At 42.1% G+C, this 19,149-nt stretch overlaps 1 protein-coding gene across 4 annotated transcripts in view; it reads right to left on the reverse strand.

Moving 5' to 3' along the window:
• Nucleotides 1–737: 737 nt before the first annotated feature.
• SLC19A2 (solute carrier family 19 member 2) overlaps nt 738–19,149 on the reverse strand; it is an 18,534-nt gene continuing 122 nt past the window's right edge. The window contains exons 1-7 of one of the 4 annotated variants that reach the window (XM_023763259.1): nt 18,783–18,919; nt 17,235–18,115; nt 11,151–11,753; nt 6,363–6,585; nt 5,123–5,315; nt 4,629–4,770; nt 738–2,794 (exon numbers count right to left, since the gene is read on the reverse strand). In XM_023763259.1, coding sequence (XP_023619027.1) covers nt 2,666–2,794; nt 4,629–4,770; nt 5,123–5,315; nt 6,363–6,585; nt 11,151–11,753; nt 17,235–17,303 — 1,359 coding nt within the window. In that variant the 5' untranslated portion in view covers nt 17,304–18,115; nt 18,783–18,919 and the 3' untranslated portion in view covers nt 738–2,665. Of the gene's footprint in view, nt 2,795–4,628; nt 4,771–5,122; nt 5,316–6,362; nt 6,586–11,150; nt 11,754–17,029; nt 17,206–17,234; nt 18,116–18,782 lie in introns of those variants that run through there. The other 3 variants (XM_006099612.3, XM_014465105.2, XM_023763260.1) reach the window with 3 other exon arrangements.

A 19,149-nucleotide genomic window follows, 5' to 3' on the forward strand; every position in this document is an offset into this window, starting at 1 on the left:
TGCAACAAAAGACAAAAATAAGACAGGATCCCTGCACAGAAGGCATACAATCGGAAAGGCATAAAGATACAAGGGATAGAACTATAGGAACAGAAAACTTAATCTTTAAAAAATTTTGTTTCCATGAAAAATTCCCAAGTCTTTGGTGATAATCAGTGGAATGCCTTGATGAAGCAGGTTTTGGAAGCGGGTATTAAAGGGAAGGTGCTCATTTGTTGTAAGAAAGGATGGATTTGTTTCTGGGACATGATGACCAAATGATTCTTGATGGATGGCAGGAAGATGCTTCCCTGGGTGTTAGAATATTCTGGGCGGGAACAAAGAAGCTAGGAAGTTTCAGAACAAGATGGTAGCTTCTGCCCTTGAATTGATTTCATTTATTTTAAAAATTCAGTTAACACCGAAGAGAATGTGGGCCTTTTCGGTTTCTAAAAGGGAGAATGCTTTAAAAACAGAGATGAGAGATATCAAGATGAAGATTAAGAAAAATGAACAGTGCAATGCAGTGCTAGAAAAAATTAGGAAAACAACAGACATAAGGGGAAGAGTCAAAGGTAAAGACCACAAAACAATGGAAGAATTAACAAGACGTCAAGGTTAATCAGGAAGGTCAGTTGAGGGAAGGCTTAATATGAAATTTGTCTTACAAGAAATTATCAAAAGATTTAAAGATGTAATACAAAGGTCCCACTGAAGCAAAAGATAAATTTTAAATGATTTTGATTTAAAAAGGGAAATATACTGTAAAATATTTATTTAATAAAAATAATTTTATAAGCTATACAGAATTGAATAAAAAGTACAACAAATTATTTCCACTTTGCAAAACTGCATACAGTACAACTTGCAAATAGTGTTCAGCATTCTGCAAACATGGCCACCCACCAAGACGTGCACCTATTACTGTCTTAATAAGTAAAGGCTCCAGGTGTGTGCCACAGACTTCAAATTATATCTCAGGGAGATAATGCTTTGGTAACATGAACACTTTGATTATACAACAGTCCATTTTATTGTACCACTCTTCTATTTGTTTCTGAGTAAACAATTCCCTATATAGCAAAATAAAAGATAAAATATAAAATTACAGGCTGTTACTTTACGACATCATGTCCTCTTCCCTTCCATAGCTAGTGTTCTTTTCCTTTCCCTATATCCAAAAAGAAGTTGAATGGAAAATGACCTATTCTTACTCTATTCATTTACTTTTAGAGTTCCTGCTTAAACCAAATATATCTGTCAATTTTGCAATCTTGACACTATTATTCAGTTTAGCTGTGTCACTCGAAAAATATTAACACCCCCAGATGAAAGCAGCTACCAAGGTTCTTTTCAAGATAAGGCAATGAAGTTGGCTTTAAAGTCCTCTTCACGTCTCACATATTCCAGCAGCCACTTGGTAGGCAGGCTGATTTGTTAATGTATAAATGTATACAGAATATTTTTTCAAGTACCTTGGAACTGGAATCACTAGCAGTTGTTATTTTAAGCAAATATTAAAGATGACCCACCTTTAGAGCAAAGGCAGATTAATGTACAAAGTGCAGGAATCGTACCTATCCTGGTTCCTGTCCCATTGAAATCATCGAAAAGAGGCTCAGTTTGTGAAAAAGGCCTTGGAATAATCCAATTCCTAATGACAACCTTATCTTGGAAAAGAAGGACAAATATAAAAGTTATAAATGGAGATGAAGTTATTTTAAAAAATAATTTTTCATTTTATTTTGGAAATAAAAGGGAATGCAAACACAGAGTGGGCAAGAACGTTAAGCGCCATGTCAGTCACCGGTGACTGACACTATACTTTCTGCCCGGAAGACAAAACAGGCCGGGCGCTTAACGTGCTAGTTGTATCTTTAGCCCATATTTTAACTTTTCATCATGGAATTAACAGTCCTTCCTACTGAGGAATAAAAGATGAGGAAATCTACCTACATTTTCTGATTAGGTCTCTTCACTCAGCTTATTAGCAGGCTTCAAAACTTGCCTTATTTTCTAACTAAATGAGCTTCTCTGGGAAGCATAGAATCATGCAAACATATATTTCAAACAAAAATCTACACAAATACATAATTCGCAAGATGGGAACATTCATACAATGAAATCTTAAACATAACTTATTAGAAATAACACATACTCCTTATAGGACAGGACACCAACCAGAGCAAATATTGCCTGTGATAGGACAACTTTCATCTGTAGAAACACAAGTGCACATGAGTAACACAAAATAAGAATTAAGTTGTACAGAGACAGTGCTGTTACAACATATTCCTATCTTGACCTGTAACATCGGTGGCCCCTGTGAGACCCTGGTCTCAAGCTTCTGTCTAATCAGCTGTAGAAGTACTTGACCTATGAGACACCCAGCTCACTTGCTATCAAGTATACAACACCATGTGCTGCTTGACTGCTCACGATGATTTGGTTTTCAAAATCAAGTTCACTTTTGAATCAGAAAAACGTCATCCTTAAATAAACAAACTTTCCTTCTGTTCCTCTGAACATGATTATGTTACGCTAGAAACACAGGTATAGTCAATTGGCTGCTTTGAAGCCATGAAATGCACATTCATAAATATATGTTCTACACCATAAAAATTAAATACATCCAGGGACTGTGGCTGTGCGGAGTTCTTGCTATAAGAAGCTTGTCAGTAGTATATTATGAAGTAGTTACTTGAGAACTTGACTCTGGATCTTCCTGCTTTGTATATTTCTTCATAATAGTGACTATACCATTAGCCAGGAACACCACAGCGATGAGTGCAAAATAACCTGCGTAGATCAGGAACTAAAGGGGGAAACAAGTCATGTACAGAATTATTAATAAGAAGAGCTGTTGTATTACACATATGAAAACGTACTCTATAATTAAAAGGAATTCAGTTTCTCAATAAAACTTTAAAAAGTAGTGTGTTTACCCAATGTGCCAGGCACTGAAAACACAGAGGCAGCAGGGTGTGGTGGTACAGAAGCCTGGATGCCTGAGTGTGAATCCTGATGACATCCTTGACTAGCTGTGTGACGTTGATTGAGATACCTAATCTCTGAACCTTAACTTCATTTACAAAATGGAATTCGTATTTCCTACTTTACAGGGTTGTTGGGAAGGGATGAGATCATGCATGTAAATGTTTATTAGCACCATGCCGATGCTGTTAATACTACTGTTGGTAATTTTGTTGTTGTCACTGACTCATGGTCTCTACCCTCAAGCTGGCAGATTGGTACGTGGGTATGACTAACAGGCCAAGTTCTGAAGATCAAGAACTTTGATTCTTCCCCAGAAGAGGGCAGTAGAAGGTCAACAGATTGGGGCAAAATGAGGTTTATAGTTGTTTGCATGGAAAATAATACAATAATTAATACATAATAATAATGAATAAACTGTTTCTGTAAACCTATTTTTGCCCCACCCTGTATATTCCATTACAGGATTACATTTTATATGGATCCTCTCTAAGCCGACTTTTTAATGTGGCTATATAGTTTAGCAACATAGTCACCACCATATTCTTCTTAAAATAACTTACTAAATACATATAAGCTGGTCCATGGGTTCAATAAGAGAGTAACTCTAAGTCTTTGAACTAGGTTTTTAAAAGATTGGATATGTTTTCCTATAGGAAATCTGTTAATCATGGCAGCTACAGGTTCAGCACAGCACACAAATTTCTATTATCCCATATGTTTAAACCCATAATCTTTATAGCAGGATAACAGGTTCTAGTTTCTGTCCTACCCTCCATCCTTAATGAAGCTCATAACTCTTGCAAGGTCTTCTGAGGTTTCTACTGCTGGTAGTAACTGGGAAACAGAAAGTAATAAGCTCCCCTCCTCTGCTCCCCCCTCCACCTTTCTGAGGCAAATGCAGTGCAAGGCAAGCAGGCTTTGGAGTTAGATTCTGGCTGAGATCCTAGCTCTGCGCCACTATTGTTGACTCGGTGACCTTAACACTCAACACTACTTAACTCTCAGGTTATTTTCTCCATTCTAAACCTGTTAATCCTATATAAGTACCTGGCACATAGAAAGCGCTCAGTGCACATTACCTATTATTATGATTTTTCTTAGATCTCATCAGTAAAAATACAGTTAATTACTGCTGATATGTTGGGTCTTTCTATTCTAAAACTAATGTGTAAGTATGGAGGGAATAATGGAGAAGCAATGTTCTGGCCTGGGATGGGGCACTTTTTGATTTAATCGCCTGTTTTGCCAAAGTACAGAGCAAACCCTACCTATAGGCTCACAATGCATGAAGGCATATGCAACCATTCGATCCCTCAATGAAGAAATGTGTTCACATGGTCTTGGGTGTTTGTACAGGTGTTTTCTTAATAGGTCGTGTGTTAAGAATCAGAATGCTATTCATCAACAGCAAGTCATTACCTTGGTATCTGGGGGAGGGGGATTAAATAAAGAAGGGAGGAGACTTAGCTTCGGGATAAGGCAGGATTGCCCCCAACATGCTCCAGGTAGCAAAGAACTACAGAGGGGGAGGACTGACAGGAGGGGACGCCGTTACTTTTTATGTTATGTCAGTCTATACTGTTTGAATTTCTTTTCATTAGGCATGTCACCCTGATCAAGGCGTAACTTCTTCAGTGCAAAACAGCTCTTACCTGAGTGGTGATTTCTAAGCCAAGGCCACTGGCATCGACTACAATGAGTGTGAGCAGCGTCTGCAGGGCCAGAGCAATGAAGGTGTTGACACCAAACACTAGGGCATAGCGCTCCATACTGAGGTTTGCTGCAATCTGAAAACTTAACAAATAAAGAAGAATAAATAGATAAGAATTTCTTCCTGGGTAGTTAAAATTTTAATTTAAATGGGAAGGGTACCCCCTTCTTTCTACTGTCAATCACCTTCCCAACTAAGTGAAAAGTATTTTGTTGCTAAATGACTTAAATCTCATGCAAAATCTGGAAACAGCGGGAACACGTGAACGAGGAATTAAATGAACCTTGCCTAAATGCTTCCTCAGGAGAAAACAAACAATACAGGGCTTTCTCCCATTTGCCTCTCTTACTTAGAAAATTTAATTTCTTTGTAAAGAAACCAAAAGGTTTATCCAATCACAACTTTTCCTAATGCTTCTTTGAATAAAATACATACGTTGCTATAGTGATGAGTAACATGTAGATGATTCTGAAGACAACATAGGACGCGTAGCACACCCAAATGTTACCCACGGTGTCCATGATGTACACTGCGGCCGCAATCAGGAGAGAACACAGCGACAGTGTCATTTCTCCCCAAGTGGACCAGGATATTTTTATGTAACCAACTGCAAAAACGGCAACAGCACCTGCAGAATGACAAGAGAAATAAATAAAGACAATTAAAAAATTTAAATCAGCTTAGATTATTCCATTTTAAAGCTGAGAACTTATATAGAGGGTGCTCAAGATTAGGGAGGGCCTTGAAAGGGAGGCAGAGAATTGGACTCAGTGGAATAAATGCCATGGAGTCAGTGTGAGGATGTGAGACTGAATCAGGGCGGCTGGCAAGGAGATGGGAAAGGAGGCCACAGATCCAGGGAGGCTGCTAAAGAAATGCGGCTGAGGCAGAGGCAATGTCCACAAGAACCACAGCTCCTACCGGTAAGCCTGGCACCGTGGCAGGACAGGGCTTCTCTCCTCCTCCCTGAGGAGCCACTGAGAACATGGCAACAGGGCATCTCTGCCCTTTGGGAAAATGACGACAATGATAATGACAGCTAAAATCTATGGAGTGCTCCTAAGTGCCAGGTACAGTTATAAGTGTTTACAGAAATCATGTAAAAACCCTTATGCGGCATGTCAACAAATTAGAAAGGGACAATAGAATAAAGCGGTCAATGCACCGGTTCTGAGTTCAAATCTTAACCTCACTACTTACCATCTACATTACCTTGGGCAAGTTAGTAACCTATCTGTCCATGGTTTCCTCAACTGTAAAATAGGATGGCAATTGCAGCTATCTCAGGAATTTTGTAAGGACTGAGTTAATATACATGAATTATAACAGCGGTTCTCAACCTGTGGGTCACGACCCCTTTGGCGGTCGGACGACCCTTTCACAGGGGTCGCCTAAGACCATCCTGCATATCAGATATTTACATTACGATTCATAACATCAACATTACAGTTATGAAGTAGCAACGAAAATAATTTTATGATTAGGTCACAACATGAGGAACTGTATTTAAAGGGCCAGAAGGTTGAGAACCACTGAATTATAACATCAGAGCTCAAAGTAAGTCAGTCATTCTTTGGAGTTACTTCAAGTTTGGGAGAGGAGAGAAAACCTGATTATGGTTGACGACTACCAGAGGAATCCCCCTCCTGACCATCCCTAATTGAGCACAGCTTACCCAGTAAGGTGGACACAGCCTCCACGCCTCCGTTATAGATAGCAGCATTGCGAGAAGGCATCACCTGCTCCCACAGGCCCTGTGTGTAGTTGATCACTTGAAAATAGCCACAGGTGGAGAGGGCCCACCACACGGACCAGCAGAGCAGCGGGCGGGAGGAGTAGCACATTAAGAAGTCGTTCCACAGTACCTTCAGCACAAGGAGCCGGTCTGGCTGGGGCTCCTACAAACCAAAGGGAAGAAAGCTCAACCATCTCGAAGGCAACTGGACAGGAGCAATTGTATAGGCTCAATATTTAATTTAACAGGTGTTACTCTTTTCCTTTGTGAAAAACATATACAGGGTGGGGCAAAAGTAGGTTTACAGTTGTTCATATGGAAAATAACAATAAATAATAATACAAGAATAAACTCTTGATACATAGTTATAAAATTTTCTTGTAATGAGAACTTTTAAGACCTATTTTATTAGCAACTTTCAAATATGCAATACTGTCATCACCATGTTGCACACTGTAGCCCCAGGACTTATTTTATAACTGGAAGTTTGTACCTTTTGACCTCCTTCACCCATTTCTCTTACTGCCCAATCCCAATCTGTTCTTTATATCTATGAGATTTTTGGATTTTTGGTTGTGTGTGTGCACGTTTTGTTTTGAGAATCCAAATATAAGTGAGATCGTATGGTATTTGACTTTTTCTTTTTGACTTCCATCTATGTTGTTTGCAAATGGCAAGAATTCATTCTTTTTTTTTCTTTAATCCTCACCGAAGGACATGTGTTTATGTATTTAGTTTTTAGAGAGAGAGGAAAGGAGAAACATTGATGTATGAGAGAAACATCAATTGGCTGCCTCCCCCAATCAGGGATCGGATCCAGTGGTTCTCACCCTTCCTAATGCTGCGACCCTTTAATACAGTTCCTCATGTTGTGGTGACCCCCAACCATAAAATTATTTTCGTTACTACTTCATAACTGTAATTTTGCTACTGTTATGAATTGTAATATAAATATCTGATATGCAGGATGTATTTTCAGGGGTCGCGACCCATAGGTTGAGAACCGCTGGTAGGCAATCAAGGTAGGTGCCCTGACTGGGAACTGAACCTGCAACCTTTTGGTGCACAGAACAAAGCTCCAATCAGTTGAATCACCCGGCCAGGGCAGAATTCATTTCTTATGGCTAATAATTTATTATGATTATACACCACATTTTCTTTATTTGTTCATCCACGGACGGACACGTAGGTTGTTTCCATATCTTGGCTATTTAAACTAATGCTACAATGAATATGGGGATGCAGATATCTTTTTGAGTTAGTGTTTTTGTTTTCTTCAGATAAATACCCAGAAGTAGAATTGCTGGATCATATGGATGTTCACTTTACACTTCTATCAATAGTGACAAGGGGTTTCCTTTTCTCCACATCCTCGCCAATACAGTGGGGCCTTGACTTATGAGTTTAATTCGTTCTGAGACTGAACTCGTTAACTCAAATTACTCTGTCAACTCAAAGCAAAAAATCGGCCGAGAGACAGCTGGTATCTCAAAAAACTCGTTAGTCGGGACACTCGTAAGTCAAGGCCCCACTGTACTTGTTATTATCTTTCTGAGAACAACCATTCCAACAGGTGTGTGTGGTTTTGATTGCATTTCCCTGGTGATTAGAAGCATCTCTTCTTGTATCTGTTAGTCACGTGCATGTCTTCTTTGGAAAAATATCTATTCAGAACTTTTGCCTGTTTTTTAATTGGATTTTTTTTTTTAATATTGAGTTGTATTAGTTTTTTATGTATTTTGGATATTAACCCCTTGTCAGATATATAATTTGCAAATATTTTCTCCTATTCAGTAGGTTGCTCTTTCATTTTGTTGACTGTTTCCTTTGCTATGCAGAAGCTTTTTAGTTTGATGCAGACCCACTTATTTTTGCTGTTGTTGCTTTTGCTTTTGATGTCAGGTTTAAAAAATCATTGCCAAGACCAATGTCACGAAGCTTACTGCCTTTGTTTTTTTCGAAGAGTTTAATGTTTCAGGTCTTACTGTCTCAAATCTTAATCCAGTTTGAGTTAATTTTGTGTAGCCTCTTTTCCTTTAAATAGAACCTTGAAAGGGTATAATTAAGTCTTTACAAGTTAAAGGCCACTCTTTACTGAGCTCAGTTGTGCAAAGGGAAATTTATCTATAGTCAAACCAATGGCTACGATGGGAACTTTTGAGAATAAGTTTGACAAACTTATTGTCAAAATATGGTTCTATGAGTCAGGACTGCACTTTTTTCTGATTTTCATGGCTAGTTCCTTTGTTACTCAGGTCTCAACTCAGACAATAGCTTTCAGAAGCCATTCAGTATTACCAATCATTACTTCTCGATACCCTGTCACTTGCTAGCCCATTTTCCCTTTCTATAAAATCAAGATCAAACCACCTACCTACCCACGTATTCTTCACCATAATTACTTCAGTTATAACTTATGGTTCAGTTATGAGCTTTGTCAACTTAAAATGACAGTGCAAACTCCAACATCCATATTTCGACTTTCCTTCAGGCTTGTCAAAGAAAAGCAGTATTTTAGGCTGTAAGCGCCAAGCAGCACTCCTGCCTGTTGGGGTGCCAGGAGCAAAGCCACGGACATCATGGTATGGCTTGAATCCTAATTTTTACCACACTGTAACCAACATGATGGTTCTGACTGTTGTCTCCCAGTGAAAGACTTCATGGAGCACAGTATAGGGGAAGTGAATCTCCCGTATATTCTTCACTATGTTTAGGAGTATATCTGTCTAATTCTACAGTCACGATCTCTGATCCCGATCCTCTTCTCTAACATGAGAGGGTTGATGAGATCTAATGTCCCTTGTAACTTTAAGATGCTCTTATTATCCTATGACTTGTGGTTTGAATCACTTTTAACTCTAAAAATGTTATAATTATTCAGCATGTCAAGTATTCATATTTTGCCTATCTATAAGCAACAAATATCAAGTTGCTCTATGACTGTAGATTTCAACTCATTAATTGACTAGGTTTCAACTCATTAGTAGGTAATAAAATCAATTTAGTGAGCAACGATCACATGATAAAAAATAAAGTGAATGGAATGTGTCAGAATAAAATAATGTATTTTAAAAACTATGGTTTCAGTTACATATAAAGTATATACATATGTATGTGTGTGTGTGTGTGTGTGTGTGTATACACACACAAATATATCCTATATAATAAAGAGCTAATACACTAATTAGACCGAACAGCAGAACGACCATCCAGACAACCTTCTGGACGAAGCCCCTGAGGCAGCCGGGGCTGGGAGGGCTGAGGCCGCTTGCACAAATTTTGTGCATCGGGCCTCTAGTGTGTGTGTCTGTGTGTGTGTGTGTTTATACCATTCACTTATTAACAAACACCTGTGTATTGGTTGCTATGTAAAATGTTTCTTACTAAGTAGTTTCCTATTCATATTCATGGTCTATAAAAATCTTTAGAACTATGGTCAATATGTTAACATTTTTAAAAATATACATGTATTATAGATATGTATGTACATATTAATCTTAGCTAAAGCCATTTTGACACATTTGAGACAGATTTTTAAAAGGTTCTTATTCTTTTTTCTACATGAGATCTATCAAACGACCACTCATACTCCTTTCCCTTCCTCATCAACTCTTTGTTGAGTCTCTGGCATCACCTAACAAACTGATGGAATCAGCGTTTTGTTTCTACTTAGTTCCTGGTAACTCTGACTGAAGCTGCCCTAATAGTCAAAGTGAGTTTATGGTAAGTGTCACCCAGGCTCTGAAGTGTGACCCAAGCTCTTTGGGATGAGAACCTACATTTCAACGAGTAACCAGAGCGAAGAACGGGGGAAGGCGAAAGAGAGTAATTTTCGATGAGGACATTAGATGCCACGTTGAAACAAGTTGGATTAAGTCCAGGTGGAGAGCCAGGCTCTATTCATGCTGGTCCTTTACTCTCAGCCAGCCCACAAAGCCTACGGAGCTTGGCTTTATGCCTGACAGAACCCATCTACAAAGATGGAATGTTAATAGGCTTATTAACAAACACCTCCCAAGAAAACTAAGATTAATTCAGTATGTTTGAAATGAATCTTGCCTCTCATAGCTTATAACCTGATAGAAAGATAAACTTTTATTAAAGGGTGACTGACTGGGGGAGGCGGTGAATCTTCCTGGCTAGAGAGAATGGATGGATGAATTATTTGGATGCCATATCTCAGCTAAGAAACAATTTCATAGTCACACTTCTAACATTATTTCATCTTCTTAAATATTCCTTTGGATCCTCATCTCCTGTATTATTCATTACTACGCACTTTGGCAAAGTAAAATTTCCAGCACAGAAGAGGACAGTAACTCCTATCCGTAAACACTTTGGCTTCAAGTGAGAAACTGGAAGTAGATATTCATCATTTGTTGGAATCATTTCACCTATTCATTTAGCAAAAATTTTCTGAGTGCTGTATTTATATGCCAAGTTCTGGGGATTGAAAGATGAAAGAAGAGATAGCCCTTACTGTGGCTTCTGAAACATCTCTGACACAAGCAATAGAATGTTGTGCCAGTCTGACCTTGAAGGTCATTCACTCCAGAGGAAAATACATTTGTCATTCCTAATTTAAATCAACCTTATCTTGAATCAATGAATGAATGAACCTCCATCCAACTCAGGATAAAACCTGAGTCCACGTGAATACAAGGTCTAGCATAGGGGGTTTCTATAAAATCAAGATCAAACCACCAAGACATTTAAAGTTGGACTTACTGGTTCCTCCATGGGAGGCTCCTCCACATTTAAAGGGATTTTTGACTCAACATCCTCCCACCCGGGAAGGTGGTTAGAAGCTGAGGTGTCAGTCACAATACCACCATTTTGTATCTTGATACCATTCACTCCCTTGCAGGTAGAATGAACATGGTGGAAAAAAAGGCTCTTCTGTGGCATAGGCAGGAACCAGGCCACGGCAAAAGCCACAGAAACACAGGTAAGAGAGATGACGTTCAGGCTGAACAGGGACCAGCCTGCCACCGAGACGAGGATTTGCCCGAGGACAGAGCCCACCGTGAAGCCCACCAAGGTGGCAGTTCGGCTGTAACTGGTGACCTTCTGGTACCTGCTCAGGTCCACCACACTGTAGATGTAAGAGTAATAGGCGATTTCCGTGGCCGTGGCGATGCCATAGAAGAATTCCAAGAACTGAATGGCCAGCAGTCCCTGGGCATAGAGCAGCATGAACCATGTGACGATAAGGCTGAGCCCTTGCAGCAGAATGACGGGTTTGTAACGGAGGTAGTCTGTGGCAAGGAACACAGGAAACAGCAGCACCAGATAAGAGTAAGTCCATACTGGATAAATTTCATTGTAGACCTGATAGGCAAAGAAGGATAAAAAGTTATTAGTGATATCAACAGACCTGGAATATTCATAACAATTTCTTCTTATAAAACAACCTACCAATACCTCAAATACCTCATCCTTACCAACCAAAGAAATCATGACAACAGTTCTGAATAGTGTTTGGAATATACTTCCCTATTTCCACTCCATCTTTTTCTTAAAATCTTGCCCATTCATCAAGGCCTGGTTCTTAGGCTTCCTCGCCCTGGGAGACGGCGGGCGCTGACAATCTTTGTACCACAACACTCAAGGCTCTCTGGACACTGCTTTGTATGTGTCATCTCCCCGTTCCTCACATCACTGGTTCTCAGCCACGGCTGCACATTTCCCAAGGAGCTTTGAGAATTCTGGATGCCCAGCCATTGGCATTTTTTAAAAACCTCCCAGGAGATTTTAACATGAGTCAGATCTGAGAACCGTGGCCTTATAGTTCTTTAAGGGTGGACTCATCTGTACAACCTAATAGCCGGCATACTGTTTAGGACATACCTGGCTCAATAAATGTCTTCAAAACAAATAAATCCCTTGGAATCATTGTCAATTCCTTCTTCGAGGCACAGGACAGGAAGCCTTGATCTTACTGCTTGATTGATTAGGACTGGTTTGAATCCTCTCATTTTAAGTTTCATTTCTTTGGGAGCCCAGGAATAAAAGAGTTGATCTGTTTACAATCTTTTAAAGATATATATATATATTTTACTGATTTCAGAGAAGAAGGAAGAGGGATAGAGAGATAGGAACATCAAAGATGAGAGAGAATCATTGATCTGCTGCTTCCAGCATGCCCCCTACTGGGGATTGACTTCCTAGGCATGTGACTTCCTGGTTCATAGGTCTATGCTCAACCGCTGAGCCACAATGGCTGGGCTGTTTACAATCTTGATAGAATATCTGTGGGTGGTAGAATTATGGGCAACTTTGATGTCCTTCTTTTTGCTTGAAAAAGGAGCAGTGTTGGCTATTTATTTTGAATGTATTTTTAAAATTGAGATATAATAGAAATAATCTTTAAAATAAGCATTAAACCATTAAGACTTCCAGCTAGAATTTCAGTTTCATCATTTGCTGTGTGATCCTAGGCAAGTTCTTTTAGTTCCCGTTAGACTTACTCTCCATTATCAGTAAAAGAAGGTAAGACCTATACCATAGGGTCATTGTTGCAAGGATTAAATGAGAGAATATGTGTAAATCACTTACTTCTCTTTATTCATAGGTCTGAAGACTGGAGGACTACCATGAACATATAGACCACTTGGAACAATATGAATTAGATAAATTAACTGTCCTCCCCATTCTTCCAATAACAATCATCATAGGAGACTTTTCCTTCCTCTTATACGTGCCTAGTGTCTAGCAAGGTCTAGACCAGTCAGTTTTTAAAGATCATTTCAAATTCTGCATCAGTGGCCCCCAATTTTTTTTTTTGGTTAATCTTCACTCAAGGATATTTTTTTCCATTGATTTTTAGAGAGTGGAAGGGAGGGGGAGAGACAGGGAGAGAAACATTGAGGTGAGAGAAACACATCACTTGGTTGCCTCCCTCACCAGGGCCAGAGCCTGCAACTGAGGTACGTGCCCTTGACTGCAATCGAACCTGGGACCCTTCAGTCCTTGGGCCAATGATCTATCCACTGAACAAACCGGCTAGAGCAATGGCCCCAGTTTTTAAGTGCTTTCTAAAAGGCCGTCTTGGTAACAGGTTAAATAGTTTGCAATGGTGCGTTGTAACCCTAGACTTTAACAATCTAAGTTCAAAGATAACTTTCTTTTTAACTCTTACGTATACCTCAGTTTACCCAAGTATAAAATGGGCTGTTTTAAGGTTTTAGAGGAGCAACAGAGTAAACAATTATTGTGAAATCTTTTGCCAGTGCAGAGCACAACTATAAATGTACAACATAATCTGAAATACATTCCAGACTTGATTTCTCTTTCTGACTAGCTGGATACCAAAAGTGATTTGTCTAAGAGACTCACCTTCATGAATTTTTATCTAACTTGTGTTTGTAAGTCATTTAGCAACCTCCACTTGATCAGGAAATGTTCTTGCACCTGAACATGTGCATGAAAGTATAATCGAGAACTGTGGAAATGATTCTAATTGAGAAGTGTGGAAATTTTAGCAAATGAGGAACAAAGTACACTTGGCTGGCTTAACCACCGTGCAAGATGCCTCTCAGTATAAAAGCAAAGACACCAAGAGTGCCCTGAGATGAAGGCCGGGAAGAGTGAAGGCTTCCCTACAGACCTCCTAGTTGTGTTCCATTAACAAGTTCCCACCGCTTTTCTGCCTGTAGTTTTACAGATACCCTCCTACAGTTTTCTTCAGTTGGAAAGTGCCTCCTGGGTTTGACTTAGCATGTTTCTTCACCTTCCCATTTCCCCAACAAAGCACCACAAAGCTATTAGCCACCACACCTCCCCCTTAAAACGCCCTCCATCACTTCCTTCCATACCCCACCTTCTGTTTTCTACCACACCCCTCTGGACTTTAACTTACTTCTTCACTTTAGTCATATGGTCTGTACTGAGACTTTATACACCTTTCAATAATAATTGTCCCCAAATGATTACCTGCCAAATTTTCATTACATAAATCTCATCCTTTTAATTACCGATTTAAAGTGTTTATACTTATAAGTCTGTTGCTATTCCTAATACAAAACCACAATATAGACCATGAAGATGAGGAAAAGTAACACTGCCAGACCTGCAATGCCAAGTAGAAACAAAAACAAAAGGCAAGCGGGCAGAGGCCAGATGGCTTCTCTTTAACTCACTGTAAATAGGAAACCAGACTTTTCTCCTGTGAGAGGATCCACCTGACATGAATGTCCCTCTCACAGTGTGACCTGCATTAGAATAGCAAATCTCTACTGAGGAGCTACACGCTGTGCTAATCACCTCACCTGCATGACCCCATTTAATCCAAACAACAACCCTAGGAGGGAAATGCTTGTCATCCCTATTTTAAAACTGAGGAACCTGGCCTCAGAGAAAGGTTACATCAACTGTCCCCCAAGTTATCATAGGTCGTAACTGGCAGAGGGAGACACTGGACCTAGATCAGCCGTGGGCAAACTACGGCCCATTTGAAATGAATAAAACTAAAAAAAACAACTAAAAAAAAAAAAAAGACCGTACCCTTTTATGTAATGATGTTTACTTTGAATTTATATTAGTTCACACAAACACTCCATCCATGCTTTTGTTGCGGCCCTCCGGTCCAGTTTAAGAACCCATTGTGGCCCTCGAGTCAAAAAGTTTGCCCACCCCTGACCTAGATATTCTGAATCCACCGCACTTCAATGCCTCATTTCTCCAATCAGAAAACTGGTATTGATCATTTACTGTGTTCCAGGGTTACTTCTAATGCCTGCAGCAGCTTTTTTTCTGAGAGAGAGAGGGAGAGAGAGAGAAAGAGAGAGAGAGAGAGAGAGAGAGAGAGACAGAGAGAGAGAGAGAGAGAGAGAGAGAGAGAGAGAGAGAAACACATCGATTAGTTGCCTCCTATATGCACCCCGGCCAAAGATCAAACCTGCAACCTAGGTATGTGCCCTGACCAGGAATTGAAGCCTTGACCTTCTGGTGCAGGGTAGGACATTTGACCCAACTGAGCCACACTGGCCAGGGCTACAGCAGCTTTTTCAGCCTGCATTGAGGTGCTTGTATAGGGCATTCATGAAGAGATAAAGACCACATCTCCAGAGGTTAGCCACTGGGTTTCCAAAAAAAAGGATCCCTTCTCTCTCAATGCCTCCAAGGAGAAGCTGTCACACCAAAAGTGCTTCTTTGACCGATACTTTGACTCTTGAAGGGGAACTTCCTACATGCAGAAATGGACAAATTACAGGCTCTACTGTCCAGACCCTGGACAATACCTTATGTCAGGTAAAATCTGCCATGTGAGCAAAAGGAACTGATTTTATTGTAAGGCACCTGTCACAACTCTTGGGGCCAGGACTAGTTTGTGGCCTTCCTCTGAGATAGAAAAGTCAAGGGGGGGCAGTTCCGTTTTAGTTTCTAATTCAGATTTAGACTTTATTTTAGAATCAAGTCCAGTTAAACTAATAAGCATTTATTTGCACAACACTGTTTTCAAGCTGTATGAAGATTACAAGAAAAAAGAATAAAATGAAGCCTGTTCTCCAAGAGCTCTGAACTAGTGTGGGATACACACACATACACTATTGATCAGGGAGATCAGAAATACGGGGTTGCTTCTGTGAGGTGGGCCTTAAGGATGAGGAAGTTGGAGGCTAACAAAGTTTCGGTATCAACAGATACACATGTAAGGGAGGGTTTCTCCAGGCTGAGATCTCATCTTTGAGTACAGACCAGGAGATGAGCCCCTGGCCGTGCTGGACGGAGGGCTCTAAGATGAATGAGGCAGGAGCTAGGGCCTGGGGAAGAGGGCGAGGGGGAGAAGGATGCAGGCCGTGGAAGATAAGGCTGTTCTGGAGGTAAGAGCCAAGTTCTGTAAGGCTCTGAAATAGCAGGCAGAGAAGGTGGAATTTTTTTTTAAGAAAATCAAAGAAAGGTAGTGATTGTCTATCAAATCACACGCTAAAAAAGATGAAAGGGTTAAAAATATTTTGTAGGTAAAGAGCTGTATTTTATTAAATGTTTGTCTTTCCGCTCTTGGGAAACAATCAAATTTTAACCTGTTTAAAACTTACCAAGTGGTACCTAAAAGAGGTGAACATTTTCCCTGAGATATAAGAAAAAATCTTTTGAGAGTCTGTCTTTCCTTCCCTCCTTTTGTCTTTGGACATGGCTAACAACAGCTCTATTTACGACGATCCAGCTTGGCCCTTCTCAAGTCTTCTAGGAGGAAATACAAACTTCAACACAAACATCACTGAGCACGGTTAACATTCACTCTGCCTAAAAACCATGTCATATTTTTATTTCACTGTCATTGGTGAAAGCAGGCACTCAGTCAGAAAGAACACATTGTTCTATTTATTTCAATTACTCGATTATTTTTAAAAATCTAGGATTCTGGAGAGGGTGAAGAGAGCCACACTGCACACAACCAACAGACTCAGCCCTAATTCCAGTCCTCAGAGACAAATGGCATCCCTTTGCCCAGACACTCGCTTTCTCTCCAAACCCTGCCCGCTTCCTTTTCTAATTTGCAGTAACAGAAGTGTGCCACGGTTTTGTTACACAATCAGCAAATATTTCCGGGGCCTGCCCCACCCCCTGCTTTATTCCTATGCCCCTGAACATATTTCACTCACCCTAGAAAGCTTTCTGGTAAGACAGGGCACGTCCCACAGCATGGAACATCCCACAGCAACTCTTTGCCCAGGGCACGTGACAAAACAGATTGCCTTTCAAACATCAACACTGGGAGAATGTTTCTTGGCCGTGTGCTTGGTCAGGCAAGGTGCACACACCGATCACATGGCAGTTCACATGCAACTTTAATTGTCAGCAGCTCACCAGCAGTATCACCTCTGCTTCAGCACCTACACCTCCGACCCAGGGGCTGTGCTGGGTGTCCAGGATCATTCTCTCCTATTTACTGCAGTCATGTTCTTCTTGTAAAACCGTTCTGTTCACAAGAGTTGGCCCTTTCCATTTTATTGCCGTATTAAAATTCAAACATGTAATGAGTAACTTGCAGTCCCTTGGGGAATGGGCCCCAAGACTGCAAAATAGAAGACCTGTAGTTGGGTCAAAGTCAGTGACACTTGCGAGAGGTGAGGCTATGAGAAACTCAAATGAAACCCTCCATCCAGACTCCAACACCCGCCTTCAACTCCCCCACGAGGGACCTTGGAGACGGAGGAGCAATGCAGTAACCGAGTGCGCTGTGAGTAATGACATCCTGCTCTGACCTGTTAGGCAGGGATACTGAGAGGTGATTAATCCCAGGGAGAAGAGCAAGGTTTAGACGGGAGAGCATGTCACCGCCACTGGAGGAAAAGTGAGCCTGGGCAAAAGGGGCGAGCCAACCAGTGCCCACCCCGCTTTCCAGAAGGGGCGCCAGGCCTCAGCTTTCAGGCTTTGTAGCCTTCAAGGGAGAGCATGTTGAGCCGGCTTTGTTCTGGTTTTGTGGGGCCGCCCTGAATTTAGTTCCTTTTTCAGTTAATATAATGTCTTTCTTCTTCAAAAAACACAGGTGTGGAGACTGACCCTACGGTTTGAGAGCTGGACGTTTTCAAAGCACACCGGGCACTTCTGAAGTACGCACAGCCCCTCATCCGGGGAAAATCAACCAGCAAGAAGTTCTTGCTCACGGACTGCGGGCTCCCAATCACTCTGAACATCACACAAGTTTTGCAAGACCTCACCGTGCAGCTGAGGAGCAAAACTAACATCTGTGAAGCAACAATGCACAATGCAGGGAAAGCTGTAATTAAGTGCCAACTCTGCGATACCATCTAAGTATCTGCTTTTATCCCAGGAGGTGTGTGTGGGGGGGATGTGTGTGTGTATGGGGGCGGGGGGGGGGGCAGCATATTCTTGGACACAGTCCCATCCAACTGAGAATCCAGGCCAATGAAGACGCCGGGCTCCCGCTGTCCCGGGCCGTCCTAATTTGAGCGCATCCATCTCGCCCGCGGTAAACAGAGTCAAGGAGGGGAGGGGAGGGGCTGCAGGAGCGGGAGGGCGGTCCTTCGAGAAAAGCATGTGGGTCCCTGCTTTCCATCAACGCATATTTACTAGACTAGACCTTTACCAGGTGCACAGCGCGGCTTGCTGTTTTCACTGTTTTCTCCAAATGCAGCCCCCTTTCCCCGCCAGCCTTCCCCCGGCCGCAGCAGGAACCGCCGGCCCGGAGCACCCCAGCCCCGCGGCTCCGAGCTCGCAGGAGGCAAGCCCCCAAGACCAACGGGCAAACAGCCCGAAGGACTGCGGCGCACAGCGCGGGCCGCCTTCCAACTGGGAAAAGTCACCCGTCTGCCCCGAAGGGCCCCCGCCCCGCCCGCCCCTCGCCGCATCCCCTCCGCACCTGCCGCCCGCGCCCGCGCCCGCCGCGCGTACCTCCTTCTTCGTCAGGTTCTTGTCGGGCCCCAGCAGGTAGGGCGTCAGGAAGGGCTCGGACGGCCGGAGGCTGGCGAAGAAGCCGTAGGCGCAGAGCAGCGAGGTGGGCAGGAGCCAGCCCTCGCGCGGGACCCGCGCCGTGCGCAGGAGCATGGTGGCCGCCGCCGCCGCCGCCCGCCGGGACACCGGGCCGGGCACATCCATCCGGAGCGCGAGGGGCGGAGACCCGGCCCCTTCCTCCTCCTTTTCCTCCTTCGCCAACTGAAGTGAGGCTCGAGCGTCGCCCCGGCGCCGGCAGCTGTCACCACGCGCGGCGCCTCCTCCCGGCAGGGCCCGGCCGTCCTGGGTGTCGCTCCGGCCTCCTCCG

This window comes from Myotis lucifugus, unplaced genomic scaffold (assembly GCF_000147115.1).
Source record: "Myotis lucifugus unplaced genomic scaffold, Myoluc2.0 scaffold_279, whole genome shotgun sequence".
In the NCBI taxonomy this organism is placed as follows: Eukaryota; Metazoa; Chordata; class Mammalia; order Chiroptera; family Vespertilionidae; genus Myotis; species Myotis lucifugus.